Raw genomic sequence first — 22,244 nt, forward strand, 5'->3', positions numbered from 1 at the left:
GGGGTAGGTTCTTCACTCAGCGTGTCGTAAGTTCATGGAATGCCCTGCCAGTAGCAGTGGTGGACTCTCCCTCTTTATGGGCATTTAAGCGGGCATTGGATAGGTATATGGAGGATAGTGGGTTAGTATAGGTTAGGTGGGCTTGGATGGGCGCAACATCGAGGGCCAAAGGGCCTGTACTGCGCTGTATTCTTCTATGTTCTATGTTCTATTCCATCACAGTCCTGACTTGGATGATAACAAGAAACCAATTGCTTTTGCGGACTAGGGATTGGTTATCAATGACAAAGATCTTCTGCCTGCTCGCAACATCGAGGGCCAAAGGGCCTGTACTGCGCTGTATTCTTCTATGTTCTATGTTCTATTCCATCACAGTCCTGACTTGGATGATAACAAGAAACCAATTGCTTTTGCGGACTAGGGATTGGTTATCAATGACAAAGATCTTCTGCCTGCTAACAACCGTGTGATTGGTTGCCAAGTGTCTGAATAGCTTTGCGACTATGAGCAAGATACAGAGGAGCTATTCAGGCCAAGAGCAAGCCAATAGGTCTCTGCAATGAAAATCACTTTAAGCCTGAAGAAATCAGCTTACCTTTCTTTCATCAGTTGCTGTAAGCTGGGGCTTTTAATTGAGAATTCAGAATGAACTTGCAAGCATTTGGGAAATGAAGACTGAGAAGTAGCCTTCCCTTAAACAAGACCATAACGTCTACCCATGATTGATCTGAGTAACAGAGAGTCACCAGGACAAATAGCCTCTTCTGCACTATAACAGCTCCGTGCTTCCAGTTCGGTGAATGTCAAAGGGAGATATTAAGATTTTCATTTGGCAGAGGTGATCATTGCCTGTCACTCAAGTGGCATGATTATTCTTTGTCAGCCCAAGCGTGGATATTGTCAAGGTTTAGGAAATCGACTGCTTCAGTATCTGAAGAGTCATGAATGGTGCTAAACATTGTGCAATCATTGGCGAGCATCCCCACTTCTGACCTTATGTTGAAGGGAAGGTCATTCATGAGGCAGATGAAGACGGTTGGGCCTAGGACACTGCCCTGAGGAACGCCTGCAGAGGCATCTTGGAGTTGAGATGACTGACCTCCAACAGCCATGACCATCTTCCTCTATGCGAAGTCTGACTGCAATTAGCAGAGAGTTTGGCCAGATTTCCATTGATTAGAGTTTTGCACGGGCTCCTTGATGCCACATTTGGTCAAATGTAGCTTTGACGTCAAGGGCTGTCACTCCCACCTCACCTCTGGAATTCAGCTTTTTTTGTCCACGGCTGAACCAAGGCTGTCAGGAGCTGAGTGGACCTGGCAGAACCTAAACTGAGCATCATTGCTGAATAAGTGCTGCTTGATAGCACAGTTCATGCTTGAGAGTAGGCTGATGGGGTGGTAATTGGGCATATTGGATTTGTCCTGACTTTTAGGTACATGATATGCCTGAGTGCATTTCCACACTATCATCAGGTAGATGCCAGTGTTGTAACTGTCCTGGAAGAGCTTGGCTGAGAGAGCACAAGCCTTCAGTACCATTGTCTGAATGTTGCCAAGGCCCATAGTCTCTGTAGTATCCAGTGTCTCCGCATGTTTCTCAAGATTACATGGAGTGAACAGAATCGGCTGAAGACTGCTATTTGTGATATTGAGAACCTCAGGAGGAGACCAAAGTGGATCAGCAATTTTTCACATATGTCAGAACAAGATTGCAAAGCTTCAGCCGTATCTTTTGCATTGGTGTGGTGGGTTCTTCCACCATTGAGGATGGGGATATTTGTGGAGCCTCTTCTTCCAGTGAGTTGTTTAATTGCCCACCACTACTCAATGTGCCAGCGCTGCTGGGCCTAGATCTGATCCGTTGGTTGAGGGACAGAAACAAAGAAAATAGGTGGAATAGGCCCTTCGAGCCTGCTCCACCATTCAATTTGGTCATGGCTGATCACGCAATCTCAGGATCCCACTCCCACTTTCTCTCCATACCCCTTGATCCCTTTAAACACAAAGTCCTTCCTGCTCCCTCTTGAATATATCTGATGAACTGGCCCCTGTGGTAGAGAATTCCAGAGGCTCACAACTCTCTGAGTCAAGAAAGTTTTCCTTATCTTAATTCTGAATGGCTTATTCTTATTCTTAGACTGTGACCCCTACTTCTGGACTTCCCCCACATGAGGGACATTCTTCCCACATACAGTCCAATCAGCATTTTATACATTTCTATGAGACTCCCCCTTCATTCTTCTAACTTCCAGTGAGTACAGGCCCTGTCGATCCAGTTGCTCCTCATATGTCAGTCCTGCCATCCCGAGAATCAGTCTGGTGAACCTTTGCTGGACTCCCTCAATAGCAAGAATGTCCTTCCTCAGATTAAGGAGACAAAAACTGCTCACAATACTCAAGGTGTGGCCTCACCAAGGCCCTGTATAACTGCAGCAAAACATCCTTACACCTATATTCAAATCCCCTCGCTATGAAGGCCAGCATGCCATTAGCTTTCCTCACCGCCTGCTGTACCTGCATGTCAAATTTCAGTGACTATTCCATCACAACACCTAGGTCTTGTTGCACTTCACCTTTTCCTAAACTGCCACCATTCAGATAATAACCTGCTTTCCTGTTTATCCATATTATATTGCATTTGCCAAGTATTTGCCCACTCAGCCAGCCTATCCCAGTCACCCTGCAGCCCCTTAGCATCCTCCTCACAGCACACACTGCCACCCACCTTAGTGTTATCTGCACATTTGGAGAGATGGCATTCAATTCCTTCGTCCAAATCACTAATGTATATTGTGAACAGCCGGGTCCCAGCACTGAGCCCTGAGGCACTCCACTCATCACTGCCTGTCGCTCTGAAAAGGACCTATTTATTCCAACTCTCTTTCTGTCTGCCAACCAATTTTCTATCCACGCCAATTCATTACATCCGATGCCGTGAGCTTTAAGTTTTCTTACTAATCCCTCAGTAAAAGATTGCTTCACCTCATCTGTTACTCACTTCTTTGACAAGTAAGTAGCTCTGTGTTGTAGTTTAACCAGGTATTATGGAGGAGTGGGGAATATATGCGGCCAGGAGATTGCAAATTGTGAATACAATTCTGCTGCAGATGGCCAAAAGCACATCGTGGATACTCAGACCTGCGTTACTAAATCTGTTTGAAGTCTGCCTCATTTAGCACAGAGGTTAAGTGCTACATGACATTCCGGAGGATGTTCTCAGAGTGAAGACAGGACATGGTCTCCATGAGGATTGTGCAGTGGTCACTCATACCAATACGGTCTGCAGCAGGGAGATTGGCTCTTGCTGATTAGAGAGTCATGGAGTCATACATCATGGAAACAGACCCTTCATATCAACTCACTTGTGGCGACCAGACAGTCCAATCTGAGCTAGTCCCATTTGCCAGCATTTGGTCCATATCTCTAACCCCTTCCTAATGTCATACCCATCCAGATGCCTTTTAAATGCTGTAGTTGTACCAGCCTCCACCACTTCATCTGGCAGCTCATTCCATACACGCACCACCCTCCGTGTGAAAAAGTTGTTCTTCAGGTCTTTTTTTAAATGTTTCCCCTTTCACCTTAAACCTATGCCCTTTAGGTTGGACCCCCCACCACCCTGGGGAAAAGACCTTGGCTAGTCACCCTATCTATGCTCATGATTTTAGAAACATCGACAAGGCCACCCCTCAGCTTCCAACGCTCCAGGGAGAAAGCCCAGCCTATTCAGCCTCTTCCTACTTCTCAAACCATTTAGTCCTATCAATATTCCTGTAAATCTTTTCTGTACCCTCTCAAGTTTAACAACACCCTTTCTCGAGAAGGGCAACCAGAATTGTATGCCTCACCATTGTCCCAACATCCCAACTCTTGTACTCGATGCACTGACCAATGAAGGCAAGCATACCAAACACCTGCTTCCCCACCCTGGCCATCTGCAACTTTCAAGGAACCATGTACCTGCACCCCCTGGTCTCTTTGCTCGGTAACACTCACCAGGGCCATACCATTAACTGCATAACTCCAGCCCTGATTCGCCTTACCAAAATACAACACCTCACAATTATCTAAATTAAACTCCACCTACCACTCCTCAGCCATTGACCAATCTGATCAAGATCTTATTGTATTCTGAGATAACCTTCTTCACTATCCACTACACCACCAAACTGACCACCTCTGTTTAGATTACTATCATGTTTCACAGGCCCAGTCCAGCAGCAATGTCCTTTAAGACTTGACCAGCCTGGTCAGTAGTGGCGGTAAGGAGCCACACTTGATGACAGACATTGATCACACAGAGAAATCTTGTGTGCATGCCACCTTCAGTACCTACTCCAATTGGTGTTCAACATGAAAGAATTCATCAGCTGATGGGGAATGGTAGGTGCTAATCAGCAGGAGCTCGCCCTGTTTGACTTGATATGGTGAGATTTCATGACGTCTGGAGTTAATGCTGAGGCCTACCAGTGAGACTCGCTCCAAACCAGATACCACCGTGCCACCACCTCTGCTGATTCTAATCTGACCATAGCATTTCCCAAAGTTTTTCACAGTCAATTAAATATCTTGGAAGTGGAGATACTGTTATACTGCAGGAAATACAGGTAGGTGATTTGTGCACAGCAAGATTTAAGAAAGAACAATCAATTAATGACCAATCAATCCACTTTGCTGTTAGTAAATGAGGAATACAAGTTGGTTAGTTGTGTTTTTGAAACAGGGCCACAGAATCTTTTGTATCTACCTGAGAGGACAGGTGAGATCCTGGCCTATCCTTTCACTGAAAGGACCAACCCCTCCAGCCTATCTATAATTCAATTGGATCGCACCATCTTTCCCCCTTTTTGGTTCCAAATCAATTTTGAAATGGATTCTTGGACTCATTTTCACAGCTTTGTGGGCAAATGGGGTCCACATTTGCGAAATACTTCTCGAGATTTCTCTGGAATGTCCCAGCTCCTTGTTTTTAGTCTTCAGCAAGAGGAGAAAGGGTAATTAGAGATAACCTACCAAATGCCTTAACCATCTTGAATACCTTATCTGTATCACCCTTTAATCTTCAGCACTGGAAGGAAAACAAGTCCTGCCTCCAGAACTTGTTCTCATAAAAAGGACACAAATTCTTTTACTGTTTTAACCTCCATTAGTCACAATCAGTCAGAAGACACTTGAAAACAATTACAATTTAACCTCTCTATCACCAGCCATTTGCAAGATAATCTGGTGCCTCTGAATAAGGATTAAAGAATGACCAAGTTAAAACTTTCAGTGACTTTCAGTGAAGAGAGAATGAATGAGTTTTTAGTAATCCAACTTTCACATGCAAGCATGGTCATTCTTTAAATTCTTTAATGAATGCCACCATTACAGAGCACTCATTCTACTTATAGTTGTTTGTAACAGTCTTGGCATAGTCTTCCAACAAATGATTGAGGCTTAAAAGCTTTGTGTACACAGACTAACACGACCAAATTTTCCGTACCCCAGACTGACTGTAATCTGATGTAAAGTCCAAGGGTATGTGCTGGGACCCTGGGTACATCCTGAGGTATTAACCACTGTAGGAATATCACACAATGTTTAAACCACAGATGTACAATTCTCTTACTCACTACAACATTGCAAGACAAGGATTTAGGGCAATTCTGACATACTTAGCTGAATTGTTACTGAAGAAGTGTTAAAACAGATTAAAACCTAGCCAGACCCCTGAGTAACTCCACAGTTGAACTCCTAACCACTCGTACTGAGGGCCCAATTCTGTCCTCAATAGTGCCACCACCCTGTTGAGCCCTCAACTACATCCCCTCTCAACATCCTATCCAACCTGACTACCTCTCCTAATGTGCCATCCACGCACCCATACCTGAAGAAACACTCCTAGCTTGCTCCCCATGAGTAGACTTCAGTAGCTCTCAACTCACCTATCTGCCTCATCCACTCTACCTACCTGTCACCTTAACCAGCTACCTTTTCACTCATTCATCTACCCACCCATTTCCAAACAGTCACACGGCCATTTACATTTGGAAGGCTAATGGGATACTCTCCTTTATTACAAGCGGAATTAAACAAACAATAAGGAATTACATTAGAATATCCAAGGCTTTGTTAAATTACATCTTAAAAACTATGTGTAATTTTAGTCTCTGTATTTATGGAAGAATCAAAATGTGTTGGAGGTGTTTCATTCAGAGGTTGACTGAATTGAGACTGGGCTATCTGATAAGGAAAGCCAACCATGCCTTTTTCCCCACTGGAGCTTAGGGAAAAAGCTCCAGGGAGAAAACTTGAATGATGTGTATAGGCAGTCACAATGTGGCGAACAGGTTCTGTTACAGGGTCGGAATACAGACCCTTCGGTCCGACCAGTCTACACCAACCATGTTCCCAAACTAAACTAGCTCCACCTTCCTGCCTTTTGCTCATAGCCTTCCAAACCCTTCCTGTTCATGCACCTATCCAAATATCTTTTAAACCTTGTATCTGTACCTGCATCCACTGCTTTCTTTGGCAGTTCATTCCACAAACGAACCATTCTCTATGTAAAACAGTTGTCCCTTATATCCTTTTGTAATTCTTTCCCCCTCACCTCTAAGATATGCCCCTTACTTTTTGAACTCCACACTCTAGGGAAAAGATCCATGTCACTCATCTTATCTATGCCCCTTATGATTTTATAAACTTCAGTAAGATCATCCCTCAACTTCCTATGGTCTAGTGGGAAAAGTCCCCACATTTCCTGTCTGTTTGCAAGTCGATTTGTATGCATGTCGGAACACAATGCAGGACAATGTAAAATCGCCACTTGTAATGGGGAGGTGTTGGCCTAGTGGTATTATCACTGCACTGTTAATCCAAAGACCCAGATAACGGTCTGGGGAACCGGTTCGAATCCCGCCATGGCAGATGATAAATAAATATCTGGAATTAAGACACTAACGATGACCATTGTCGATTGTCAAAAAGACCCATCTGATTCATTAATGTCCTTTAGGGAAGGAAACTGCCATCCTTACCTGGTCTGGCCAACATGTGACTCCAGCTCCATGGCAATGCAGTTGACGCTTAACTGCCCTTGGGCAATTAGGCATGGGCAATAAATGCTGCGTAGCCAGCGATGCCCTCATCCCATGAATGAATTTTCAAAAAGTACAGGCAATGTTTGTATGTCAGAACTTTAAAATTAATGTACATACACCCCTGAATAGCATGCATTTTTAAGTATGAGTGTCAGATGCTTGGTAATTGGGGATTCCCTGTGGAAGATCCTAAACAATCCTAACATGGTGGATGTGATGGGTGTGTCCAAAACTATGGGCACTGTTTTAAAATTAGCGGGTTTTAGCGGACAGGAGGTGGGGTCATTGAATATTTTTAAGACAGGGATGGCTAGATTTGTGTTAGGTAGGACCTCAAGTGTTTCTGGAGATAGATGGGTGTGTGGAATTTGGAATGCAATAAGATCAGCCATGATCCACTTGAATGGCAGAATCGGCTTGAGGGGCTGAAGGGCCTACTCCTTTCCTATTTCTTTTGTTCATATTACATGCTGTAAGAAGATGGGGAATCCAATCACGCCTCAATTTGTGTACCTGCAGTGGATCTCTCTGTGGAACTCAGCGCTCCATTTTTCTGGAATAGCTGAATTTGGAAAGTCCCATTCAGTAATGCACAGTAGCACGGAGTCAGGGGAATGTTCAGACCTGACCCATCAAATTATGGTCGAGCACTGCTAAAACAGTGACCAGAATGGCTGGATTATTTTTTGTAAAATCAGAGGAACATGGTCAATGAGGTCTTGTTAACATGAACAAGAATGCAAGACACTGAGGGAGCCATTCAGTCTCTCCAGCCTGTTCTATCACTCTATTTGATTAAGCTTTGATTGCTCGGGGTGATGCCAATCATTTGGAGCTCTAGTGAGAGAGGGAGGCACAGCTGAGGCAGATCCCTCGGCAGAGTTCGGCAAATATTCTGCAAATAGGGCAGGGTGGAACATGCAATTAGGTTTTGATTGAGCTACTGGCTCAAGATTTCCTCTCTCCTGGTTTCTTCCTGCCTCTGATACATAATGTCTTTCATAGGAACCTGTGCTGGTTCTGAGTTGGTTTGCACCAGAGACTTAAACTCAACCTCAAACCCACCAGACGGACGTCATTAGAGTCTCCTGGTAAAGCTTCCTTTGCGTGTCATGAGAATGCACCCTAGACTCAAGCACCCCAGAAGATATTCTGTTAAATGAGTGAGTGGCAGATATTCTGGCTTCTGAACAGTCTGAACCAATTGTCATTGCCTCAGTGGATACTTAGCATGCAAGCTTGGGAAAGCACCCAGTAACTTTCCTCCTCAGCAATACCGAACAATTAATTACATCAGGGCATGAACTTTGACCCCATTGGTCGTACTTGCAAGTGAGTTTAAAGGCTGCAGATCTAGAAGCTAGAGTCCATGACCTAAGATGATACAGAAGTGCACTGTTGATAAAGTACCAAATTATTTCAATGGACCACTCCAAAGAACATGACAATAATTAGAGTCCCTGCATGGTGGCCTGGTGAACAGTCACCCCTCAACCAATACCAACTCTGATGGTCCCAGGACACTGGTAAGGCTGCTGTGACAAGCTGATATGGGATAATTTGTTCAGTGAAAGAGGCAGAGTACAAAAGCATTAGGCTAAAGTTTTATAACTCGCAGGTGAGGTCATTGCAGCAGTTCTGTCTCTAATGCTGGACACTTTAGGAATGAAGCTGAAAATGTGTTGCTGGAAAAGCGCAGCAGGTCAGGCAGCATCCAGGGAACAGGAGAATTGACATTTCGGGCATAAGCCCTTCTTCAGGGCTTCAGCCCTCCTGAAGAAGGGCTTATGCCCGAAACGTCGATTCTCCTTTTCCCTGGATGCTGCCTGACCTGCTGCGCTGTTCCAGCAACACATTTTCAGCTCTGATCTCCAGCATCTGCAGACCTCACTTTCTCCACTTTAGGAATGAAGGCAAGACATTTGGGAGAGTACAGATCATACATATTCGAATCATGTCAGGGGTACTGAACTCAGAGACCAGGACAGTGGAGGCAGTTATTTTGTGAACAGAGAAGCTAAAGGGGAGATTAAATAGAACTTTGCAAAATGACAAGGAGCTTTGATTATAATGAAATAAAGAGAAACTGGTAAGAAGGTCAATAGCCAGAGAACACAGACTCTAGAACCAGAAGGAAGATAAGGAAATCTTTGTTTAAAAGCAAAATGCCCCATAGCCAGTGAATTACTTTTGAGTTATGGTTGGCAAAGCACTGTCCAAAGGGGCGGTGGTAGCAAATTCAGCAACAAGATTTGAAAAGGCATCGCACACACAGGAAAACAAACTGATTTGTTAGGCTATTGGGAAAGAGCATGCTGGGAGGGATTAATTGGGCTGCTCTGTCAAGAAAATGTTATGGACTGAACGGCCTCCATGACTTTGACAACGAGAAACAAATGACGACTCTTTGTGGGATCCTGCTGTGCAAACTGCCTCCCCTTTTTATCTACATAACAAGAGAGGTGGCTGCTCAAAAGTAACTCACTGGCTTTGAGACATTTTGTCACATGATAATAAGCTGTGATTCGAAAGAAAGCTCTTTTGTCAATTTATGCCAAGTATTTAAATAGCAGCAATTTCTATCGTTGCAAACTCACACCACTCTTTAAACTGTGCTCCACAGTATGGAAACATATGTTCGATATTTCTTGCAGAGGATCCCATGTCAAAAGGCACACTAACAACAGAAACAGATCTGTCCAAACCTGAGAAATGCTTTCAATGCGACTCACATTTGTCGGTGTGCCATCTGCCTGCTCATTCACACAGCCTTGAAGAGCAAAAGTCAAGTCGTGGCATTTTACCAGAAAGCGCTTGCCAAACTTCTCCTCAAAGGGCCTCACATCTGGCTCAATGCCTGAAAAATCCAGTTTCTTTAAAAAAAAAGACAAAAAAAGGTAGCAAACATCCGTAGAGAAATAACGATCAAGTCCACACAATTTATTTAGTATTAACCTCCTTTTACTCTTTCCTTTAAGGTAACGTGGATGTCTTGTCAATGCCCTTCCTACACTTCCATTCAGATCGATTTGGGATATGTTGTGACAGACATCTTCTTGATCTTTGCTTTGCCTTGTTTTGGACAGTAAGGCCCCTTGTTGTCATGAACAGACTAGTTAACCAGTTGGCTCATGTCCGAAACGTCGATTCTCCTGCTCCTCGGATGCTGCCTGACCTGCTGTGCTTTTCCAGCACCACACTCTCAACTCTGATCTCCAGCATCTCACTTTCTCCAAGTTAACCAGTCAAAGCTGTTCCCTCATCTCCACTGCCCAGCTAGAGAGCTCTGTAAAGAGGGATTGGTGGCAGGGGCTTCCCACTGTTAGGTGTGAAGAAACTCATTGAATGATAGACATTGTGGGCGGCACGGTGGCCCAGTGGTTAGCACTGCTGCCTCACAGCGCCTGTAGACCCGGGTTCAATTCCCGACTCAGGCGACTGACTGTGTGGAGTTTGCACATTCTCCCCGTGTCTGCGTGGGTTTCCTCCGGGTGCTCCGGTTTCCTCCCACAGTCCAAAGATGTGCGGGTCAGGTGAATTGGCCATGCTAAATTGCCCGTAGTGTTGGGGTAAAGGTAGGGGTATGGGTGGGCCGCGCTTCGGCGGGTCGGTGTGGACTTGTTGGGCCGAAGGGCCTGTTTCCACACTGTAAGTAATCTAATCTAATCTAATCTAATCTAAACATCTCAGGCCCTTTCTCCTCTGGACATAAATATTCAGTCTTACTTTGGTTAATTTAGGCTCATCATGGACTCCACATGCTCTGGTTTAAATAATTTTAAAAAAAACACAGGGGATTATAAATACTTCCTGACCATTATCAAATTCCCATGGGGCAATGGCTGTAAAATACACTCAACTTCTGACTGATCGCAGGACTTTTGATTTTCTCAATAAATGATGTTGCACATGAATAATCAATTTTATGCTTTTCAGTGTTCATCATTTACCATTTGGACCTAAACTGAAAAACGGGACAAATGAAGGAGAATGGAAAACATTGAGAAGTCAATAAACTGAATCAACTCAATCTATAAGAGGGAGCTTTCCTGAAGATCTAACTGTGTGTTAAAATATAACATCTTACAACTCATTCTCCTAATAAGTGTAACAAATTGTGTTGCAGCTCATAATTCCCAAATACTTCCACACACTCATGTTTGGTCATAAATATACAAAGCATATCTATTCAGATCCAAACCCACTAATTTTTGTTTTGTAAAACTGTACTGTGGAAATAAAATTAACTCGCTGCAAGGAAACAAGATGTACAACAAGAAATACCATTTACCAAAAATAGATTTCAAGCTGATTTTCCATTTTCCTTGCATGTTCAGGGCAAAGCTGCTCAGAGTCATGTCTAAGCAATGTTAGTAAGTTTATTGGGCTTGGGTTGCTAACTTGATCTAATCTTGCATCGTAAAGAGGTGGATAAATCAACTGAGTCATCATTTCTATCCCTCCTTAGAGTGTTTAAACTTAAACAATAAATGCTAGAGAATTCTTTGCTATAATTATCGAACCATTTCTGGTTAACGCTGAGATAAACACTGCATTCATTAAGCCCAAGAAAAAAAGACTGAACATGTAATGTACTTCAGTAAATTGAAACCCCAGATTTTACAAGGCATTGGGAATCTATAATCCATCAATTCTACCTGTGCGTCCGGGTCCATTGCAAACAGTTTACATCGGCCTTCGCTTCTGCTGAGCTTGTTAAGGTAATCCGATTCTCGGGCATACTAGAAACATACAGCATGGAACACAGTTTACCTCATTTCAAAACCATTGTCAAGAGATAGCACTGGGAATAGTCGATAATTCCTAACTGAGACAAGGTTGAGACAAGAGGGAATTTATAAATAGAAGCATCACTGTGTTCACAACTGGAGTGAACTGTTCTAGTCCAAGATTGCTGCATCTTTGGTGATGGTCCTCACTGTCCACTGGAGTAGTTGATTAGAGAGTGGCATATGTTATTCCCTTGTTCAAGAAAGGGAATACGGATAATTCTGGGAATTACAGACCAGTCAGTCTTATGTCGATGGTCGGCAAATTATTGGGGAGGATTCTAACAGACAGGATTTCTGGTTATTTGGAACAGCATAGTTTGATTAGAGATAGTCACCATGGCTTTGTGAAGGGCAGGTCATGCCTCACAAGCCTTATTGAATTCTTTGAGGTCGCGACAAAACACATTGATGAAGGTAGAGCAGTGGATGTGGTGTCCATGGATTTTAGCAAGGCATTTGCTCAGGTTCCCCTTGGTAGGCTCATTCAGAAAGTAAGGAAGCATGGGATACGGGGACATTTGGCTGTCTGGATACAGAATTGGCTGGTCCATAGAAGACAGAGGGTGGTAGTAGGTGGAAAGTATTCAGCCTGGAGCTCAGTGACCAGTGGTGTTCTGCGGGGATCAGTTCTGGGACCTCTGCTCTTTGTGATTTTTATAAATGACTTGGATGAGGAAGTTGAAGGGTGGGTTAGTAAATTTGCCGATAACACGATGGTTGGTGGAGTTGTGGATAGTGTGGAGGGCTGTTGTAGGTTGCAATGGGACATTGACAGGATGCAGAGCTGGGCTGAGAAGTGGCAGATGGAGTTCAACCTGGAAAAGTGTGAAGAAATTAATTTTGGCAGATCAAATTTGAATGCAGATCAAAGGGTTAAAGGCAGGATTCTTAGCAATGTGGAAGAAGAGGGATCTTGGGGTCCATGTCCATAGATCCCTCAAAGTTGCCACCTACGTTGATAGCATTGTTAAGAAGGTGTATGGTGTGCTGGCTTTCATTCGCAGGGGGAGTGGGTTTAAGAGCCACGAGGTTATGCTGCAGCTCTCTAAAGCCCTGGTTAGACCACACTTGGAATATAGTGTTCAGTTCTAGTCGCCTCATTCCAGGAAGGATGTGGAAGCTTTAGATAGATGCAGAGGAGATTTACCAGGATGCTGCCTGGACTGGAGGGCATGTTTATGAAGAAAGGTTGAGGGAGCTAGGCTTTTCTCATTGGAGAATAGAAGGAGGATGAGAGGTAACTTGATAGGGATGTACAAGATGATGATGGGCAATAGATAGAGTGGATAGCCAGAGACTTTTTCCCAGGGTGGAAATGGCTAACACAAAGGGGCCATAATTTTAAGGTGATTGGAGGAAGGTTTAGGGGAGATGTCAGAGGTAGGTTCTTTACACAGAGAGTGGTGGGTGTGTGGAATGTATTGTCAGCAGTGGTAATAGAGTCAGAGATATTAGGAACATTTAAGCAACTCTTGGATAGACACATGGATGATAGTCAAATGCAGTCAAATGATGGGTGGCACGGTGGCACAGTGGTTAGCACTGCTGCCTCACAGCGCCAGAGACCCGGGTTCAATTCCCGCCTCAGGCAACTGACTGTGTGGAGTTTGCACATTCTCCCCGTGTCTGCGTGGTTTCCTCCGGGTGCTCCGGTTTCCTCCCACAGTCCAAAGATGTGCAGGTCAGGTGAATTGGCCATGCTAAATTGCCCGTAGTGTTAGGTAAGGGGTAAATGTAGGGATATGGGTGGTTTGCGCTTCGGCGGGGCAGTGTGGACTTGTTGGGCCGAAGGGCCTGTTTCCACACTGTAAAGTAATCTAATTTAATCTATGTAGGTTAGTTTGATTATAGAGTCGGATAAAAGGTTGGCACAACATCGAGGGATGAAGACACTGTCCTGTTCTGTACAGTTCTATGTTCTATTATTTCCGGAAAGATACACCAGTGTTGTAGGCAAGTTCACTAGCTTAATCCCTGGTATGGAGAGATTGCTTTATGAGGAGAGGTTGAGTCGGTTGGGATTGTACTCACTGGAGTTTAGAACAATGACAGCAAATTTTACTGAGATCTATAAGGGGCTTGAAAGAATAGATGTGGAGAGGTTGCTTTCCCTTTTGTGGGAGAGTATAGGACCAAAGGCATTCAGAATAAGAGGGTTACATATTTAAGAGAAATGAAATTTTTTCTTTCTCTCAAGGGGCAGTCAATCTGTAGAATTCTTTACCACAGAGAGGTGTAAAGGCTGCGACAGTAAGTATATCTAAGGCTGAGATAGACTATTATTTAATCAGTAAGGGCATTAAGGGTTATGGGTTAAGGCAGGAAAATAGAGTTGAGGATTATCAGATCAGTAGAGGTAACACCACAGGCCAAATGGCCTACTTCTGTCCTTATGGTCTTCTGGATTTTGAACTACTGTCAATTTGATCAACATCAGTCATAAAATCTAATTTTTAACGTGTCATGCCTAAGGAGTTTTCAACTCCACTGAGACACCGAACTACAGTTTCTCCCGCATTCAGAAAAAAAAGAATTCAAATTGAGAATACCTTCATAAGCTCGGGATGCATACTTTTCTCTAAACTCTCCATCATGCTTTCAGACTTCCCATGGCCAAAGGACTCCTCATCTGGAAATCAAACACACGTGTTCAGAAAACCCACATTCCAGGTCTTTCCAGCATTAAGCAAGAACAGGCTAACCATTTGTATAGCACCCAGGCCTCAGGATGGTTCCACGAACCTGACAGCCCTTAAATACAGGGACAATGAGGTAGGTGAATGTGCACAGCAAGATTCCACAAACACCAAGGGTACAAAGCAACAAATGATTGGTTCTGGTGGTACAGGTTGAGGTATAAAATTTGATCAGGATATGCTCTTCTTCAAAAAATGCAAGTGGGGGTCTTTAAAGCACACAGATCCATTTCAGTCAAATGAAAACAGATGGAATCTTTTGCCTAACCACTCCTCCCCAACTGCACACTCTCTCCCTGACCTGTAGTCTCCCCAACTCTGCCCCTCCCAAACCTATTACCTTCCCAATTACCCCCTGAACAGTAACCTCCCCAAATCCACCCCCCGCGGTGACCTCCCCAGTCTCATTGTTGTTAAACAGGGCTGGAGGTCTCTGTCTGGCTGACACCCTTTGAGGGGTCCTCAATCCCAAGACAGGGCTCAGTGCTGGTTGTTTAAAAGCCCCTGTGGATGATGATGTGGCTAGTGTTCCCGAAAAGAGGTGACATGGAGATCCCGCCCATTCTCGGCCAGCAGCTGGGTCTCTCAACATCTCTGACAAAAGTTGCAAAGTTCACAACTTTATCACAAAAACTCGCAGCTCATGGAAAGGCCTTTTGAGCCATTAAGTCTGTGCTAGCTACTTGAAAGACCAGCCATGTGTTGGTGACTTCTACTCAGTGACATCTTAACTATAATCCTGTCCTCATCCTCAACTCCGTTAGAACATGTTTATAAGACAGCTTCTACCACCTTATTCAAACCAGGCCTTACTATCCTAGCCAACTCAAGAATCTTTGCAGACTTGAAATTCAATGACCCATGCAAAAATATGGGGTGGCGATGCTAGTAGTATTATCGCTGACTATTAATCTGGAGACCCAGGTAACGTTCTGGGGACCCAGGTTCGAATCCCCTCATAGGTGAGTGAACTCACCCAGTCCACAAAACTGGGTGAAAGAAGCCACTTGGCCCAATTTCTGGGCAGAATAAGGTTGTAGCATTTTGAACCCAATCAGAGATGAGCCTAAGGAGCAACAGCCTTTTTGCGCTTGCTTTCTCCCTCTCCCTCCAGCAATGTGTGAGAGCTGAAAACCCACTGGAATCATCTTTAACACTCATGGACAGTTCTTGAAGAGGACTTTGGAATCCAGCTTACTGCCTCCAGCAGAGGGAATTCAGCTAGCTACAACAATTCCACAAGACAGCGCATTGCCAACTGTTGGTATACAGAATAACTGTGGATAAAGAATACCATTTGGGACAGTCCATGACCTATGTATTTCTCCTGAATATAAATGTCACTTATTCAAAAGTATTTTAAGGTAATAGACCAGTTTTTGTTTTCCTTTGCTTCTCCTCCCATTTTGTGTATGCTTTAAGAAGGATAGGCTGATGGCAGGCTGATGGAGAAAGTGAAGTCGCATGGGGTCCAGGGTGTACTAGCTAGATGGATAGAGAACTGGCTGGGCAGCAGGAGACAGACAGTAGTAGTGGAAGGGAGCTTCTCAAAATGGAGGACTGTAACCAGTGGTGTTCCACAGAGATCAGTGTTGGAACCACTGTTGTTTTTGATCTTGAGGAAGGTATAGGTGGTCTGATTAGCAAGTTTGCAGATGACACTCAAATTGGTGGAGTAGCAGATAGTGAAAGGGACTGTCCGAGAATGCAGCAGAATGTAGATAGATTGGAGAGTTGGGTGGAAAATGACAGATGGAGTTCAGTCCGGGCACATACGAGGTGATGTGTTTTGGCAGATCCAATTCAAGAGTAAACTATACGGTAAATGGAAAAGCCCTGGGGAAAATTGATGTACAGAGAGATCCGGGTGTTCAGGTCCATTGTACCCCAAAGGTGGCAACACAGGTCGATAGAGTGGTCAAGGAGGCACATGGCATGCTTTCCTTCATCAGACGAGGTACTGAGTACAAGAGTTGGCAGGTCATGTTATAGTTGTATAGGACTTTGGTTTGGCCACATTTGGAATACTGCGTACAGTTCTGGTCACCATGTTACTAAAAGGATGTGAATGCTTTAGAGAGGGTGCAGAGGAGGTTCACCAGGATGTTGCCTGGTATGGAGGGCGCTAGCTATAAAGAGGAGTTGAGTAGATTAGGATTATCTTCATTAGAAAGACAGAGGTTGAGGAGGGACCTGATTGAGGTCTACAAAATCATAAGAGGTATAGACAGAGTCGAGAGTGTGGTGCTGAAAAAGCACAGCAGGTCAGGCAGCATCCAAGGAGCAGGAGAATCAACGTTTCAGCCATAAGCCCTTCATCAGGAATGCTTTTCCAGCACCATACTCTCAACTCTGATTTCCAACATCTGCAGTCCTCACTTTCTACTAGATATAGACAGAGTGGAGAGCAAAAAGCTTTTCCCCAGAATAGGGGACTCAATTACTCGGAGTCATGAGTTCAAGGTGAGAGGGGAAAAGTTTAGGGAGATATGTGTAGAAGGTTCTTTACGCAGCACGGTGGCACAGTGGTTAGCACTGCTGCCTCACAGCACCAGAGACCTGGGTTCAATTCCCACCTCAGGCGACTGACTGTGTGGAGTTTGCACGTTCTCCCCGTGTCTGCATGGGTTTCCTCCGGGTGCTCCGGTTTCCACCCACAGTCCAAAGATGTGCAGGTCAGGTGAATTGGCCATGCTAAATTGTCCGTAGTGTTAGGTAAGGGGTAAATGTAGGGGTATGGGTGGTTTGCGCTTCGGCGGGTCGGTGTGGACTTGTTGGGCTGAAGGGCCAGCTTCCACAGTGTAAAGTAATCTAATCTAATCTACTCAGAGGGTGGGTGGCTGCCTGAAATGCATTGCCAGTGGAGGTGGTAAAGGTGGGCACGATAGTGTCATTTGAGATGTAGCTAGACAGATACATGAATGGGCAGGGAGTGGAGGGATACAGATCCTTAGAAAATAGCTGACAGGTTTAGATAGAGGATCTGGATCACAGCAGGCTTGGAGGGCCAAATGGCCTGTTCCTGTGCTGTAATTTTCTTTGGTCTTTTTTAGCTCCATAAATGTGCATACTCCAATAATGGCTTCTAACAATTGGTGAAAGCAGCTCCCTCACGTGCTTGCTTCTTCACTCAGGTCCATTGAGAAAATACTACAAGGTTTAATTACCCAGTCCTGCTTCACCATTCCGCCTCTCAGACAGCACGCTGTCAACGTTACTCTGAATGATCTTTCGCAGCGTCGTGATCCATTCTTCCATCTCCTGCTCGCTCTCAGCTGCTAGGTGACAGCTGCATTTCTCTTGCATTCGGAGTTCAAAGCCATAACGGCGCATCTTTGAACACTGGGAACAGAAACACCAAATTTTGTAATGTCCCACCAGGTTCTGTCACAGATTTATTAAAGAAATAACAAGCAAAAAGTGGGGTTGGAACAGGCTGTGGTCAGACTAATAAAAGCCTTGGTCTAAGCTATTCCCCAAGTATTCTGGTGCTTGCGATATAGACTCCACATTGGCTAGCTGTCCAATATATCACCTGTTCAAAGGAATGTGTTCTTAAGCCAAGGTATTATAACCTTAGTTTAGGTAGATACAACTTGACTAGCACAGGGGTGTTTCAATTAAGTAAGTAATTTATTTGCAAGGGAAACTTATTTTTCAAAAGGAGGGGTCCATTTTTGAAACAGCAAAGTTATATTTAACCAATACAAAACCTTTATTTGTCTAAATGTAGAGCAGCGTGCACAATCCTAGCCTCCATATTATAAACAGGACAGGCCAGAACTGTACAGGTTTCAGAAGAGATTTCCAAGGAGGTGCTGAGAATGGAGAACATATTGTAATCAGGATGACGCTTCTGTCTAGGAAAAGCAAGTCGTCCAAAACTATGGGTCATCAATACAAGATAGTCACTAAGCAATAGGGAAACCGGGGTAACCTTTTTTAGGCAGGGGAATGAGATTGATTGGGAATGGGGAACTTGCTATCAAAATAGAGTGGTTGAGGTGAGTAGCAGAGATGTCTTCAAGGTCAAACTAGGTAAGTGCTGAGGGACAAACTTATGAACTGGGAAGAAGATGAGTGGAGTCATGCATTTAGCAGAAATTCTGACGGCGATGAATAGTACCAAAAGGCCAGTGTTGTGAGATTCTAAGTAAAACACAGCAAATGCCAAATTGGTCCAGGATTAACTTCAGTGTCCTCTTCCATTTCATTCAGAGAAATAAGTTAATATTTTGTTGATGGAAAATGGTTTGAGAAGTTTCACACTCTCCCAATGACCAACAAATTCTTTAGTTCTCAAACCAACTTGTTAGCTTATTCTAAGGCTGTCATGTGTTGTCCAAAGCATCAGTCTGTAGCACAGCATTCAGTTCCCAGTCCTGCACCCGAGGAGGTGTTTATACTGGCCTCAAATGGGGGTAGAAGACAGATTCACCAGAATGACAACTGGGACATCAAGATTAAATTATGAGTACAGTTTGCATAAATATAACTTGCACTCATCACTTGAGATTAAAAGATTAAGTATGACATTTACTCGGGGTTTTACAGTGCTTGCTATGCAATGGTCTAAATGGATTTCCACTGGTGGGTGAATCATCAAGGCCTGCAGTCCCTTATGGATCAGAAGCAACTATTAGATATCATATATAGATCCCCTACAGTGTGGAAACAGGCCATTTGGCCCAACAAGTCCACACCTACTCTTCGAAGAGCACCCCACCCAGACCCATTCCCCTACCCTATTACTCGACATTTACCCCTGACTAATGCACCGAACCTACATATCCTTGAACACTATGAGCAATTTAGGACGACCAATTCGTAAACCTGCACATCTTTGAGAGTGTGGGAGGAAACTGGATGAAACCCAGGCAGACACGGGAAAATGTGCAAAGCCTATAGAGAGGGTCATCTGAGGCTGGAGTTGAACCCGCTGTGAGGCAGCAATGCCAACCACTGAGCCACCATGCCACCCATAATTATGCAATATCAATCCTAGAACCTAGTTCTGGACGATGGCAATAGAAAATAACAAAGGGAATCCCAAATGTCACACATTCTTGCTATCTGGGCTCTTAAACCACCTGACGTAGGTGAGGACCCTGAATTATTTCATTGTTACATGGATTCAGAAATTAACTCGCACACGCAAGCATGTTGTACCTGCACAACATCGATGCAAGAGTCCAAGAAAATGGATCCTTTAGACTCCTTACAGACCTTCTCGTCTTTACAAAAATAAAGGATGTACGATCCATCTGAAAGTTGAGTCAGGTAACAGAATCTCCTCTTGAACACCTGGAAAAGGAAACGTTAGTTAAATGTCAAATTCTATTGGAACGTTCAGACCCCGGCCACTCTCAACAACTTGTGCTGACAAATTGAACAGGGCTACCAAATAAAATGTGTGTGTCGTATCAACCAAAACTCTCTGTATGGACTGGCTCTGCACTATTACTCCTGCCAAAGATACCAGATCCCAGGATATAGATCGTCATGACTGAGGGACAACAGTTACAGTTAAACTGAAGAGAAATATGAAGATGCATGGATCTAAATCTTTGAACTTTGTGGCCTCATAACCTAAGCCTCTGGAAGTGAGAAAAGACTAATTAGGTTCATGTCACTTTCTGATGGCATCATGTGAATGCTCTTTAGTTGCAAAGACAACAAACATTTAGATCAAAGTTGAAGTCAGTCAATCACCTTCCTGTTCTCTTTGCGTCACACTTCCCTCTGCCATCCCCCCTCCTACTGCTTCTGCGGATTGTAACATTAGTGTTGCAGATAGGATTTACAAACTGAGATCCCCAGACTCTACAGGAGGCTGGAATTGATGGTGGGAGTCTAGGACTGGTTGCTGAGTTTCCTGTTTATCTTTCTTTTCTTGTATTTGGTGATTTACCAGCATATTATTTAATTTACTGTAACTAACTTGGGAAAATAAAGAACATTCTCTACTGTGAGAGCACCATTCCCTGGAGGACAGTGCTCTTCCTGAGGAGGGTTCAGAGGTAGGTCTTTCAAAGGTACATCCAACACTTCAGAAAGAGTAGGGGAACGGGGCAGACTCTTCTTCTGAGAATGGATTAGATTACTTACAGTGTGGAAACAGGCCCTTCGGCCCAACAGGTCCACACCGACCCGCCGAAGCGCAACCCACCCAGACCCCTACATTTACCCCTTCACCTAACACTATAGGCAATTTAGCATGGCCAATTCACCTAACCTACATATTTTGGGACTGTGGGAGGAAACCGGAGCACCCGGAGGAAACCCACACAGACACGGGGAGAATGTGCAAACTCCACAGGCGGGAATTGAACCCAGGTCTCTGCCGCTGTGAGGCAGCAGTGCTAACCACTGCGCCACCGTGCCGCCCATGACACAGACATGATAGGCCAACTGGCCACCTTCTGTTCTCTAATGAAACAACAAATTCAAATTGCACCTCAGAGCAGCCCAGATAAAACTGGCCAAGAAAGAATTTACATTCATGTGCCAAATGTCACTTTTCTTGGCTAAGTTACAGTAGCTAAGTAATTATCTGACTGTACTGACAATCTAGTTAAATCAGCAAGAAAGAAAAAGTCCAGGAGCAGTGAAAGTGACCAGGAAGATGTTGAATTTTCATTAAAAGCCTGATTGAAGTATTAATGACCTTCACAATAGGAAAGCGGCCACTACCATGTTTACTCAGTCTGCTTCATCTGTGTTGTGGATGAGCCGGTGTTGGACTGGGGTGGATAAAGTCAGAAGTCACTCAACATCAGGTGACTGAGGCCAACAGGTTTATTTGAAAACACAAGCTTTCAGAGTGCTGCTCCTTCACCTGACAAAGCCGTAGTGCTCCAAAAGCTTGTATTTCAAATAAACCTGTTAGATTATAACCTGGTGCCATGGGACCTATGACATTGTGGGACTTATGAGTGATCTGTCACTCCTGTTCCACATTCATGTGGCCTCTGGACTTGTCAGCATTGACCAATCTTCGAGGAGAAAGTGAGGGCTGCAGATGCTGGAGATCCGAGCTGAAAATGTTGGTGCCATGGGACCTATGACATTGTGGGACTTATGAGTGATCTGTCACTCCTGTTCCACATTCATGTGGCCTCTGGACTTGCCAGCATTGACCAATCTTCGAGGAGAAAGTGAGGGCTGCAGATCCGAGCTGAAAATGTGTTGCTGGAAAAGCGCAGCAGGTCAGGCAGCATCCAAGTAGCAGGAGAATCGACGTTTCGGGCATGAGGCCTTCTTCAGATTCGCCTGCTCCTTGGATGCTGCCTGACCTGCTGCACTTTTCCAGCAACACATTTTCAGCATTGACCAATCAGGAAAATCAGTGAGAATGTGCTGAAAACTTTGCAAGGAATGCTTAACAAAAACCTACAACCATAGAAACATTTCAAGAATTTAATCTTTTAGCTTCAGCGTTATCATCGTCTCTTCAGTTCGCTACATGACTTTTATCATTTCCCAACCTAACTTAAATTTTCACCATGTGCATACCTGCCTGTGCACACACATGCATGAACGTCTTTCTGCATGAGTGAGTGAGTGAGTGAGTGAGTGAGTGAGAGAGAGAGAGAGGGTGAGAGGGTGAGTGAGTGGGTGAGTGGGTGAGTGAGTGAGTGAGTGAGTGGGTGAGTGGGTGAGTGGGTG

At 44.3% G+C, this 22,244-nt stretch overlaps 1 protein-coding gene across 6 annotated transcripts in view; it reads right to left on the bottom strand.

Annotated features, from left to right (window-relative positions):
* The window catches only part of dock11 (dedicator of cytokinesis 11), a 301,498-nt gene that overhangs the window by 191,919 nt on the left and 87,335 nt on the right, over window positions 1-22,244 (bottom strand). For all 6 annotated transcript variants that reach the window (XM_043704339.1, XM_043704341.1, XM_043704340.1 and 3 more), the window contains exons 7-11: window positions 19,746-19,880; window positions 17,744-17,918; window positions 14,430-14,509; window positions 11,746-11,829; window positions 9,820-9,960 (exon numbers count right to left, since the gene is read on the bottom strand). In XM_043704339.1, coding sequence (XP_043560274.1) covers window positions 9,820-9,960; window positions 11,746-11,829; window positions 14,430-14,509; window positions 17,744-17,918; window positions 19,746-19,880 — 615 coding nt within the window. The remainder of the gene's footprint in view (window positions 1-9,819; window positions 9,961-11,745; window positions 11,830-14,429; window positions 14,510-17,743; window positions 17,919-19,745; window positions 19,881-22,244) is intronic.

This window comes from Chiloscyllium plagiosum, chromosome 15, assembly GCF_004010195.1.
Source record: "Chiloscyllium plagiosum isolate BGI_BamShark_2017 chromosome 15, ASM401019v2, whole genome shotgun sequence".
In the NCBI taxonomy this organism is placed as follows: Eukaryota; Metazoa; Chordata; class Chondrichthyes; order Orectolobiformes; family Hemiscylliidae; genus Chiloscyllium; species Chiloscyllium plagiosum.